Source organism: Macrobrachium rosenbergii, chromosome 15, assembly GCF_040412425.1.
Source record: "Macrobrachium rosenbergii isolate ZJJX-2024 chromosome 15, ASM4041242v1, whole genome shotgun sequence".
In the NCBI taxonomy this organism is placed as follows: domain Eukaryota; kingdom Metazoa; phylum Arthropoda; class Malacostraca; order Decapoda; family Palaemonidae; genus Macrobrachium; species Macrobrachium rosenbergii.
Genome location: NC_089755.1, coordinates 28,495,177 through 28,508,095, shown reverse-complemented (window position 1 = coordinate 28,508,095; position 12,919 = coordinate 28,495,177). Strand labels below are relative to the sequence as shown.

At 37.6% G+C, this 12,919-nt stretch overlaps 1 protein-coding gene across 16 annotated transcripts in view; it reads left to right on the top strand.

The window, feature by feature from the left end:
• The window catches only part of LOC136846484 (CAP-Gly domain-containing linker protein 1-like), a 228,030-nt gene extending 224,399 nt beyond the window's left edge, over positions 1 to 3,631 (top strand). For all 16 annotated transcript variants that reach the window (XM_067117303.1, XM_067117307.1, XM_067117305.1 and 13 more), the window contains 2 exons: positions 172 to 353; positions 606 to 3,631. In XM_067117303.1, the coding sequence (XP_066973404.1) occupies positions 172 to 353; positions 606 to 652 (229 nt within the window). In that variant the 3' untranslated portion in view covers positions 653 to 3,631. The remainder of the gene's footprint in view (positions 1 to 171; positions 354 to 605) is intronic.
• Positions 3,632 to 12,919: the final 9,288 nt, after the last annotated feature.

The window sequence follows — 12,919 nt, the reverse complement described above, 5'->3', positions numbered from 1 at the left end:
GTAGTATTTATGAATACTATATTACCATACTATCCTAGGGATATAACCATTGTTATGGTTCCCAACATTATACTATGGCTACATACTTGTGACTAAGTCAGCCTGTTTTATGATAAGTATGCTTCCTTTACAGTGATTATAGGATATTAGTGCACACACTCTTATTTGCAGAAATGGGGTCAGCCCTGCTGGTCGGCATCCTGTTGCACCACGTATGTACTGTGATATCTGTGACTGTTTTGATGCTCATGATACAGAAGAATGCCCTAAGCAAGCATCGTCAGAATCTCCTCCTCCAACGCAGTACCATGGGGAACGAGGCTCTACAAGACCTTACTGTGATACTTGTGAAGGTGAGTTTTATTTTAATGATTAGAAAGAGTAACTAAGTTGATATAATTTATCATACATTTTTATGTATTTAAAAATTTTCTTTACTAAATGATTGTTTGTCGTTAACCTTGGAAAATTAGCTAGCATATAGGAGGAAACAGGTATGATGCATACAGGAATATTTTGTGGAAATATTAGGAATACAGATCTGGAAAACTTAATTGAAATCTTACTTCACTTCAAATTGTAACCATATTTTTTTTCAATTCCAGTGTTTGGACATGAAACGGGTGAATGTAATGATGATGAAACATTTTAGTTTGGCTGTGAAGGAAACCACCTCTTTATTCGTACAGTAGTACTGTATATTTTAGCAGCTTTATAGGACGTAATGAAGGATAACAGAAAAAATATATATTTTTAATACTGTACTTATTTATATCAGAAAACTAGATCCTTGATGCAGAGTTTAGGTTAAGAATGTTGCAACAATAAATTTCCTTCCAAGATAAATAACTAAACCTTTTTGGTTATAAAAATGTTACTGAAAGTTATGAACCTGATGCAGATCAGATTGTATTATGAAAATAGAAGGCAAATTTCAACCATTACAATTGTTATATTGTCTTATGAACAAGGCATAGTTTTTTTTATTGAAGTAAACATTTAAGCATGTAAAATTACTAAATACTGTAGTAAACACTGTTATAACAATGTGATATTATTGTTGATAAATACTATACTTCTCCTTCCCTAATGAACTGATTAAATGTGTTTTGCAATAATTCATGCACTGCAGTGTATGGAAACATTGTCAAACTCTCTAATGTACATAGTAACTAACAGAAATGGATTTACAGTATTTAAAAAAAACTGCATAATATCCCATTCATTTAAATAATAGTTATATGCCATTTCATTGATTCATTTTGAATAGCAATCTTTAGGATGGGTAGAGCTTAGCTGCCTTATAATAGCATTCTATTTTATTCAGCAATATTTGTTTGAGATATCACTTCTGCTCTTGCACAGTAATTGATACAGGGTTATTGGAATAGTAAAAAATTGAAGTGTACCTATAGTCTTAAGCCCTTAGATTGTTTGAAGGAATGTAGAACTCATAATAGTGTAAGGTGGTTGTTTGGTCAGGTAAAAGCCTAATGATTATGGTTGTCCTTTTCTCAAACATTTTTAGTTTGCATATAATTAATTATTTAAAAGAATAAACATTGATTTTTATGCAAAGCAGTAAAAGTTAAATACTGTGTAACAACATTGCTTATTTATCTTAGTCCCACCATTCATTCACTGTGTGGTGTTTGAGGAAATGTTAGTAGCAGGTTAAAAGTTTAGAAAATTTCTTCTTGAAATGGGAAGCTTTATATATATGCAAATTGCTTAAAAATAAGTCAATCCTCTTGTCTTTCAGCACAAGCTTTAATTGTTCACTATAGGAAGCCAGATACTCATCTCTGTTATTCATAAATCAAAGAATGTGATGATCTGTTAAGCCTGTAAAGGCCTTTGTTGAAGCATAGTAATCTTCAATGCAAAACCTTAATGGTTTATTCAGGTGTGTTGAGTACTTATCACTGACTTAAACATAATGTAGAACAGCTGATGCATGAGTACAAAGCAAGGGAGAAACATGTGAAACAAATACTGAATTATGATTGACAAATCATATACCAATTTTACAAACCCTATATACATGACAGCAAGCCAGTAAATGATATCAAACTGGTGCTTATGGTTATGGTTGCAATGATTTAGAAACAATAGGAATCAGGTTTTTGTAGGGATTTGAAAAAATTCATCTGAAAGAGTTTGATGATTTTTTGTAGGGATTTGAAAAAATTCATCTGAAAGAGTTTGATGAATGATGTTTAGAGAGGTCAGGTAAGTACAAACGTGGTTGCCAGTTAATCTCTACCCTAATGCTACAAGTTTAGTCTTGGCTTTGAAGTGTTCATCTCTTTTTGTAATCTAGTGATAGGAACCAAATGATATTAGATACAAAATGAAATTGTACTGTACTTGTGAAATTTTAAGCTTACTACTGCTCAACATTGGCATAGTTACTCAAATTGCTTATATAAATAAACAAAACAGTAATCCAAGAGGTTTACAAACAAAATTTTTGCTTAATAAAGGATTTACCCGAAATATGAGTAGTTAAATAAATAGTATGCATTTTTCAAGGACAGTGAGCTTCAAACTCCAATATTAAATATACTGTATGCCAAAATTTTAGGTGAACCATCCATTTAACACTTAAACCTTGTTATACATAGAGGTAAAAAAGAAGTAATGATGTTTATTGATTATAATGTATTAGACAACACTGAAGTTAAGAACTGAAAGAGTGCTCACTCAACAGTCAATTCAGCTTTTTATTCCTCTTAATCTCACTTTTAATGCTCTAGAGATTTATAAACCATTTTCTGTGTTGATGTTATGCATTAATATTTCTTGTCATATAAGCCTTGACTGTGAATATCAGAAAAGAAAAACAAAGCAGTCTAATGATGCTGATAAATTTAATCTGAAGGTTGCATGTTAATCTGCAGTTTTTATTTTTTTTTTTTACTCTTAACAAAGAAGGGATATGGTAGTATACCACTACTTTGTGCCAAAATTGTTGTATGTATATTGGTGCTAGTATCCTTAATTTTACTTATTTTTCAGTACTTTACTTGCTTAAATTTTATTTGATACTGACTGAGCAGGAAATTTCTTAACCAATTCTCTTGTCTAGGTGTGTCCAGTTACTTTTAAATAAGTCATTGTTAATGTTATAAAATGTAATACTGTATACAGGATGGTCTTAATCTCAAGGACTAAATAGATTATTGCTCATTTGTGTACTTTAGTTGTACAGACAGATTATGGACTTCAAGGACTTTTTAAATTCCATGTACAAATATACAGACTGTTATAAGACATAATCATTACTGTTTTTGTAAATTAAGATTCATATGTACTTGACACAGCAATAAATTTGCCTTACACATGTACAGTTATGTAGTCTTCTGTATAATAGTAAAATGTTTCTTCCAGGTATTAGATTTGGATATATTTATTTTTCATTGTTGGAACACTTGATGAAACTGTATTATTCCTTCTAGTTAAAAGAAGGCAAGACTTTTGAAGTGCTAAATAAAGCAAGCTTTTTCACAATCATTTCTCGAGTTTCATGTATGTTACTTTTAATATGAAATTTTATTCACAAATAAACTAGACTCTGGAAAGTTTTTTGTCCTGTTTGTGTTTTGTGTTAAATAAACCTCCTCCTAAACATGTATGTTTTATACTCCAAGTTTTTTGGATTAACTGTGCTGTAGTAAGTTGTAGAGACTGACTTTAATATTCTTGCAGTTGTTTAGATGAACTACAGTGAATACTAGTTATCACAGTCAACTGAAAACTAACTTTTCACCCATTGCTGATGATTCGGTGAAGAGTGAATGATGCACAATTTGGAATTATGTGAGGCTTTATAGATTAACTTAATACAGCCAAGAATGCTATAAATAAAACCAGTTATTGTTAACTTTAAATGGGAATTTTATCTTGAATGGGGAAAACTTCTCTAATCGTTTACCATGTGTAGACAATTGCTGTATTATGATACTGCCAAATGCAGTGGCAAGTCACATGCATGTGAACACAGACACTTAACGGGTCTTCCTGGTTTGTACAAAATGCCTGATATGTGTGAACAACATTACACAAGCATTCATGCGTAATTTATAATTGCTTCAACCAATCTACTAATGTCTAAAGGACTGTGGACCATGATTTCAAGATACTGTATACAAATCAAACTTGACTCCTTACATTACAAAAGACAATTAAAATTGTGTTCAGAGCACTCCCCTTTTGCCAACCTAAGTTCAAATTTTGTTTTGTGTGCCTCTTCTGTATGTACAGTACTAAATGTACACAGTTTTAGGATGAAAAAACATACAGTACTGTACTGATTTTATATCATAATGTACTTCAATAGGCATGAAGAGCACAGCAGCCAGCTTACAAACAATTCAACATACAAACGGCCATGCAGAACATAACAAACATTGTAAGTATGGTGGTGTCTGTACAGAGTAAAAAGGTTTTAAAGGTGTAATAGGAGGAAAACCTCATAATTGGAAAGGAGAATCAATTGTTAGGGGTGGGTGGAAAGGAGGATGAAAGAAAGAATACGAATGGAGGTACAGCAAGAGGAATGAGGGAATGCAGCTAGGGGTCGAAGGGACATCGCAATTGGTAACTAAGCGAGATTATTTGTGTCCGTGATCCTACAGCACTCGTTAGGGGAAACTGGTGTGTCAGCCTCTCTTTTGAGTCAGAAGTCTAACTTACTTTGGGGAATCTGTTAGGACTTGCAGGCTCTTCTACTCCAGAAACACTACAGGCACAGTTGAAAATGTGAGATAACCTCACTGATCGATCGTTTATATTTTCAAAGAAGCAATCACTGCTCCTTTGCAAGCCCATCTTGTCACCAGAGTGTACTCTAGGGTGGACTCAGGAGGTGAGGCAGTTGTTCCAATTACTGTGGCCACTGCTTGCTCAAGGTGTCTTGGATAAGGTTAATAGTCTGATCTGTGGCACAGAAGGTTCCTTTTTGTCAAGCAGATCAAACAAGCTACTTTCCCACCAATGACATGCCAGAAGATGCTTAAACTATTTATGTTTGCAGTCTTTTCCTAACGTTTCAACTGAGTAGTCTCGCTCGGTGGAATGGAACAAACTTAGGTTCCTCTTTAGTTTTTTCAAAGATTTAAACTGAGGCAGTGGAGGAGCATTCTGATAGCCAGGACACCTTGATCAACTGCTCAATGTCTCAAATCCTCCACAGACGAAGGGAAGTGCATGGATGCCACCCTACTGTGTCTGGTGTAGGGAGAGGCCTTACCCCATGAAACCAAGAAAAGAATCTTAGACTACTACTTCCAGGAAAGACCAGGAGCCTTCCCAGCCCTTTCAGCCTCCCCACCTGCCCACTCTGGCCAGGAAAGTAGTTGAGGAGAAGGATTCTGAAGTCTCCTGGTGGCACAAGTAGAGGGATGCCAATCATGCCACTGGGCAAGGTGGCAGAGTCCTGGGCAGTCTGTCCTTCATGATGGTTACAGAGTACCTTTCAAGGACCAATGACCTCCCTTATTTAGTCTACCAGTACCAATCCCAGCCTACCATCCAGGATCTCTGGGCATATTTATAGTTATGGTAGCAGGGCGATTCTTCCCATCAGACTCTTGGATCAGCCAGCTTTGCTTTGGCAGGTAGTCCTTGGTCACTTGTCATCTCTGGTGAAGCTTGTCCTTCAAGGGCTCCCCCACCTTGCTTGCTTCAGTGGTAACTTAGGTGGCATTGGCCAGCCTCAAGTGACACTCTTTTCCACCTCATGCCCTTGAGTAGGGAAGTGAGGGAGGACCTTACTTGGTGGCTGGATGACTGGAAAGTCCTACAACACAACTGCGGTGGTTTACATCAACAAATGGAAGTACAGTAATACCTCGAACTTGCACGATTCGAGTTGCACGAATTCACAGACACACGAATTTTTTATTGGAACCTAACTAATGGTCATACACGAGTTTTTCAGACATGCGAACATTTCCGTACACTGAGAAACCCTGCAAAAGTGTTTGTTTAATTTTTTTATGTAATTTATAAGTGTTCAAGCTTTTATGTGTAAATTAAATAACATTAAATATTATTAAAATTAATAATCTCTCTCTCTCTCTCGTAGTGAGATGAATTTTTATGGTACATGTAAACAGGTATGTTTATTTGTATGATAAAAAAAACTTTTTAAGTAATAATATGTACTAATTTTCAAATATTAATAATAATAATTATAATAATAAAACTGTAATACAAAATTTGTATTATCTTGAACAAACAAATTCTTCCCTCATCTTTTGTAAGAAGGTGGAAGGCAAAAGCTGTCAGACATGTCAGTTAACATGACAAGAATGAGAGTGTTGCTAATCAGTGGTCAAATTTTTCTTGTAATTCTCTCTCTCTCTCTGTCCGTAATAATTCATAAAAAATTTCACTCTCTTAAGTAAGGACAACTGTTATCTCTCTCTCTCTCGTTTGAAGTTAGCCAACCTACGTATTACAGCACTGTTTCTCTGTAAGTCTTTAACCGTCCAGTAGATGATTTTGAATTGATGTAATTTTACCTGTACCGTTTACAAACTGTAAATGCGCAGTTCTAAAACAGAGACATAGAGCATTTTAGAACGAAGAGAAAGTGACAGAATAAAAAAAGTTTGTAAAAACGGGGTTGAGAAGACTTCTAAAAATAGATTGGTGGAATGGGGGAGAGAGTCACACACTATATCCTTAAGTCAACCATTTATTTCTTATTTTAAGGGTAATGTATTAATCTCTCTCTCTCTCTCTCTCTCTCTCTCTCTCTCTCTCTCTCTCTCTCTCTCTCTCTCTCTCTCTCTCTCTCTCTCTCTCTCTCTCTCTCTCTCTCTCTCTCTCTCTCTCTCTCTCTCAAGTAATACTGTAATTCATAAATAATATAACTTGACGTTTCAAGTAAGGACAATTTCTCTCTCTCTTTCTCTCTCTCCATCTCGTGTTATTCTCTCTCTTTCTCTCTTGTGTTATTCTCTCAGTCTCCGTAATAACTGATAAATAATTTCACTCTCTTAAAGTAAGGACAACCCCTGAACCAGGCGATTCTTTACCGTTCGTGTTGGTTCTCTCTCTCTCTCTCTCTCTCATAGTTAGCGCTCGCACATTTTTACAACTTATTAATTCTCTGAACATCTTTACCTGTACAGTACATAGTTTAAATTGATCTTATTTGACCTGTATCGTCTACGAAGTTTAAATGCACTAGTGTTGCAAATACGTTCTAAAACATAGAGACATAACTAAGAGTTGTATTAGTCAAAATATAAAACATTGATTGTTCATGAAAAAGCATTTCAGAACAAAGAGAAAGAGACGCAGAATAAAAAATTTGCTAAATAGAGGTTGAGATGATTCTAAAAATAGATCGGTTGGAAGGGGAGAGAGAGAGAGAGAGAGAAATTCTCTTACAACTCTCAATTTTTATGTAAACCATTTATTTCTTTTTTTTTTTAAGGGCAATGTATTGAGCTAACTTTTAAATGAAATTACAGTAACTTTAATTCCATTTAAAAGTTAAATTAATAATTTGGGAGCATGATTAGGGTCATATGTGTTTAAACTTTAGAAATAAGCATTTATTAGCATTTTTAGAGACCATGCCAAACTTGCGCGAAAATTCACCTTGCGTGAGGGGTTCTGGAACCCAACCTCGTGTAAGTTCGAAGTATGACTGTACAGCTTCCCTTCACCTCAGTAAGCTGGCAGAGCAGATGCACAAGTGGATGGTTTGCCATACTGTCAAGCTGTCAGCCAGATACATTCTAACTATAAGGAATGTTCTGGCTAATCAGTTCATCTGCAAGGCTTTTTGAGCCTTGGGGAAATCTACTGATCTACCTGTTTTGAACAAAGTTATAAAGGAGGCTCCTGGTTTTCTGCTCTTCCACTCAGGACCCTGGGCTGCCTTAGAAAATGCCTTCTAGCAGCCTCTTGGGCATCTGAATATCTTTTAGGATATCTTTGCCTTTCTTCCTGTCAGTCCAATTCACCAAGTAATAAACCAAGTCTTATCACTCTCAGCCTAAGATAAGCCTGGTAGCCCCTCTCTGGCCCCAAGCCAAGTGGTATCCTGGACGAGGCACGCAGAGATTCCCTTTAAGACTTATCTTCTGTTAGCCACAGATGTTAATGTCATAGATGGGGGTCTCACTCTTGTTAGATCTACTTTACAGCAGATCACATATTACTCATCCATTTTTATCGAGACTAAGTTCCTTTCAGCATTAAAATACCAAATTTTTAAAATAACATGCAATTCTCCTAGATAAACAAACCCAAGACTTTTATGCAGTATTCCTTGGAACAAGCTGAAACAATTCTTGAAACTTCATAACAATGTGGTTAACTGGAAGTATACAGGTGAGGGGGTGGAGGAAACCCCACTCACCTGCTTTATGCTGCTGGCACTTTTTCCTTCAGCATCAGGAACTATGTGGGAGTGGTTGAGATAGGATTTATGATAAAAAATGCTCTGGTTTGTATAGCTACGAAAAAAACAAATTACTTATTATTTAGTAGTGCGTCAATGACTTACGGCGGATTCAATCATATGGCACTTTCTCAGTGCCATTAACAGTGTGTTACAGCGCTGTAACTTGCGGCACTAATGGCAAGAATAGGCATCAAGTTAACAGTGATTACGGCGCTGTAATTTGATGCAACATCAAGTTACAGTGCCAAACATCAAGTTACAGCAACGTTAAAGCACTGATAACGGTGAAACACTGACTCATGGTGGAAATCAACTAATGGTGCGGCATTGGAACGGATCCCCTGCTGTATGTCGAGGACCTACTATTTGTTCCAATGGATATACAAAACGTTGGAGACTCAATCCTTAGGTGGAAGAATAGCATCTTGACTGACCAGCAAGTTGAACCTCCACCCAAAAATGGTATGCTGCCAGTTAAGACCATGAACAGGGGACCAATGACTCCTATAACCCTACTATGCAATCTGGCATTATGATAAAAGTGTGACAGGGCCCCTCTGCTACAGTGAGATATATCTGAAGTTCCACTCCATGAAAACTTCGGAGAAGTAAGTGCTGCCCTGAAGACAGGATAGCCTAATTAAGAAGGCAGTCAGTGTCTGGGTCAATCATAAATTAATGGGTTCAGATTATAACTTTACTACCCCACCCCACTTTGCTAAAAGGGAGAGTGGAGAGAGTCAAACCTTATCAGCTGAACCTCTAAGATAGGGTGCCTGACTGTTTAGCCTACTTGTATCATGGATCCTCCATGTACTTTGCCCAACTGTTGCATTGCACATTCAAACTCCATCCTTAAGGAAGATGCCTTTTGTTTTTGTTTTTTGCCCAAGAGGAGCTTGAAGACCACAAAACTTGAGCAGCCACCACAGGCCCTAAGGAGGCGTCCCAGTACATGTGGGCAACATACCTGAGATAAATGAGTAAAGGTAGTCTGAAGCAACCACACACCTGCCCACATCACCTGTTAATCTGAAAAGTTTCTTCAGACAGTCGGGGACCTCAAACACCCTTGGGTTCATGAGTTCCCACCCAGACTGGACATACATTCTTCTCATAGGACGAACCACATTTCTGCTTGACTGCTTCATGATGCCAAAAAGAAAGGGTGCTCTAGCCCAAGAGTATCAGGTTCTCATTAGGTATCCTACTGGGCACAAAAGCACTCATACTGCTTCCTACTAAGAAAGTCTCAGAGGGAGGGAACTGAAAAATTCTCAAATCTCTCGGCAGTAACTGGCAGCTCTGAGTTTTCCCTCTCAAATTCATGAACACAGAACAGGAGGAATCCTCAGTCCTCTGAGTGCCGGACAAGATACAAAAAGGCCTTGCAATCTGTCAATATGCTACAACACTATCTTAAACCAAGGCCTCTTGAGGGGTCTATGATCCAAGTTAGTCTGCTGAGAACATTAATCCCATCCCATTCTGGAAGCTTAAGCTAACAAGATGAGCAAAACTGTTCAAAGCTCCTGTGAGCATGGACAACTCTAAGAAGAGAGGTCCACTACCTACAGTCAGAAAACCTGGCTCAAGGCAGAAGGAATGTTGCTGCCATCTGCATAGCAAACATTCCCAAGATGCCGATGCACAGATTATCAATCTCTGTTCACAAACTGAAGCAGAGAAATCTCCCAAATATGTTACCTGTTTTCATGATGTGTTGGAGAACAGAAGCATTTAGAGTTCAAAAGAATTCCACACAGTGGTTCCATCTTCACCCACCAGAAAAGGTCTTCCATCATTCTTGACTCAAGGGCATGAAGTGAGATAAAGGGTTGTTTGACACCAACTATATCTTAACCACTGCCAAAGAAAAAGCATCAGCTTACAGCAGCTATGTGGGAATTTTCCCCATTCAGAAGCCTACCTTGTTACCAAGTTTCAATAACTTTTCCAGCTTACACTGATATGGTTCATATTTCTGTTTAATAGAATAGCAGCATCAACTGAGCACATTCTATGTTATGTCTCTCTAGTTCTTCGAATAATTCTTTTCTCTTTGATATCAGTGCTTGATAAAATCTGACCAATGTTTGTGTTATGGAGGGAGGGATGAGAGGATCCTGGGTATGTTTCTTCTGGTAGACAGAGGGTTCTGATTGATAAGCTCACTTGAATCAGGAATACCAGTGGGTGGCACACTCGGGAAAAGGAGTCTCTCCTGTGTGAGGTGTTGAGGCTTGGTCTCTCCTTCTTGACATGCAGGGCTTCCAGAAAATGGAGGCAGTGATGGTCTGGTGCACTTTCAATAATTTCAATACAGTAAATTTTACAAGTAATTTGTATTTTTCCTTACAACAAAAACCTGAAATCCTCCACATAATTTTTAGTTTGCAAACTTGAGCTAGAACAGCCATTTGAACTTTACTTATAAGGTAGTTGACTACTAACAGGTAGGGGGAAGCCCCACCCACCTGTCAAGTCTGTATTTCACTTGCCTTTCAGTCCAGGTGCCAGACGAGAGGGGTAGCTGAGGTGGATTATTCATGTAAAGAACTTCAGGTTTGTGTATTAATAAATATATAATTTACTTTTAAAATTTGCTATTTGTTCCTACACAAATACAAACCTTCACTTTACACAGGAGACTTATCCATTGGTGGGAGGACATCTGGGAATTATCTGAGCCTACAGGTAGGTTTGCCTAACCCAGAATGACACCTTCCTGGTCTGATAGGAGCAAAGGAAGGGACCTTGCGCCTCTAGTGTACTCCACATATGGGTTGTGGTACAGTAGTTGCTAGATTTCTGAACCATTAAGTGAGGGATCTGTTTGCAATTACTCAATGAGGCTGTGAGAACCCAGGCAGAATTGTCAGAGAAACTAAAACAGGCGATAACAATCAAAGTCTGCTTCATTGTCTGTCCTCCTCTCCCCTTGCTGAGAGAGGAGGGGAACCTGCATCCTTTTATCACCAATGAAAAGACTGGTTCCTCGTCAGATAGTTAACCTTCACTCTCATCCATCTGGCTTGTATATGGTATGGCACTCTGACTCTCCATTATTGGAGAGGAAACGAGAGGAAGGAGGACCAATTACTGTACACCTATGTCATCTTAAGATCATCCCTCCAGCCAAATTCGCTACAGTGAAGGATCAAAGATCCTGTGCAAAAACCATCTTTACATGCACTGGTAGACAACTCTCAAGTTGCTACCTTCTTATGTTTGAGAGAAAGAGAGATAGAGAGCGAGACACTCTGCTCACTTAGAGACAGTCTAGTGAGAGACTAAAAGAAAGTCGAGAGAGAAAACCGAATCTACCTGTGGTGTCAGTATGGTACTGTCTGAGAAAAGGCGTTCTCCTTTCAAAGAGGAAGTAACTCTAGGCTGGGTTGGCCCTACATGAATTCACTGAACTGTACAGGTACAGGCAAAATCATATGGTCCTAAACACTGCTAGTAAGTTGTGACCAGCGCAACAGAGAGAGAGAGAGAGAGAGAGCCTAAGTTCTCTCATTGGTAAAAAAAATATACAGAAAATGCACAGGTGCTTCCTTGAGAAAGCAGCCTCTGCCCCTTGGTATCCAAATCCTAGTGCACTGGACCCTCAGGTCCCTCCAGGTGTTGACATCCTGAGATACCCCTCCAATAGGAGAGGGAGGCTCATCAAAACCCCAAGGGACCATTCAATACTTGGGTGTAAGACTTATTCAATTCTAAGAGCAATACAAGTACAGTAAAGACCCCATATTCATGATCTCACAATTCGTTGACTCACCTATTCGCGGATTTCTCTATGGAACATATATACGTATTATTTGCTGAAAATTCACCCATTTTCATGACTAAATGCACTTTTTGTGATAAAACTATTAGAATACTTAGGTACCCAGGTAGTGCTTGAGTTACAATAATTCGCCTTACGATAATTTGATGGGCTAAGCAATTAATACTGATACGACAATATTTAGAAAACATTTTTAAATCTCCCGCGGGCACAGGCAGCAGTGTACAATGCGGCACTGAGAGAGACCAAATTACAATAGACCACCATCTTTTCTTCCATCTCTTTATCCCATCTTCTAGTTAAAAATGTAAAAGAGAATGATAAAAGTATTGTTAGTAACGTTATACTCTTGCGTAAATGCGTACAGCCATAAGCAACCAAACAAGAAACTGGTTTTGCTTATAACCGAATCGGATAACAACAGCCGTTTTGCTTGTATTTCAACCATCGTACGTAATAAACAGTTACCGTAGTTATAGTACATAATAAAGTTAAGTAGAATAGGACTGATATATTTTTACATTATACTCTTATTCGGTACGGATAAAAGATCTGCAAGGAAATAAACTACTAAATTTAAGCTGCAAGTTGTAGCTGAAGCTAAGAAAACAATGTTCAAGCTGCTAATGACTATAAATTATCAAGCATTGGCAACATGGATGAAACTTGACCGTAATTAAAATTGGAGAGCAAGT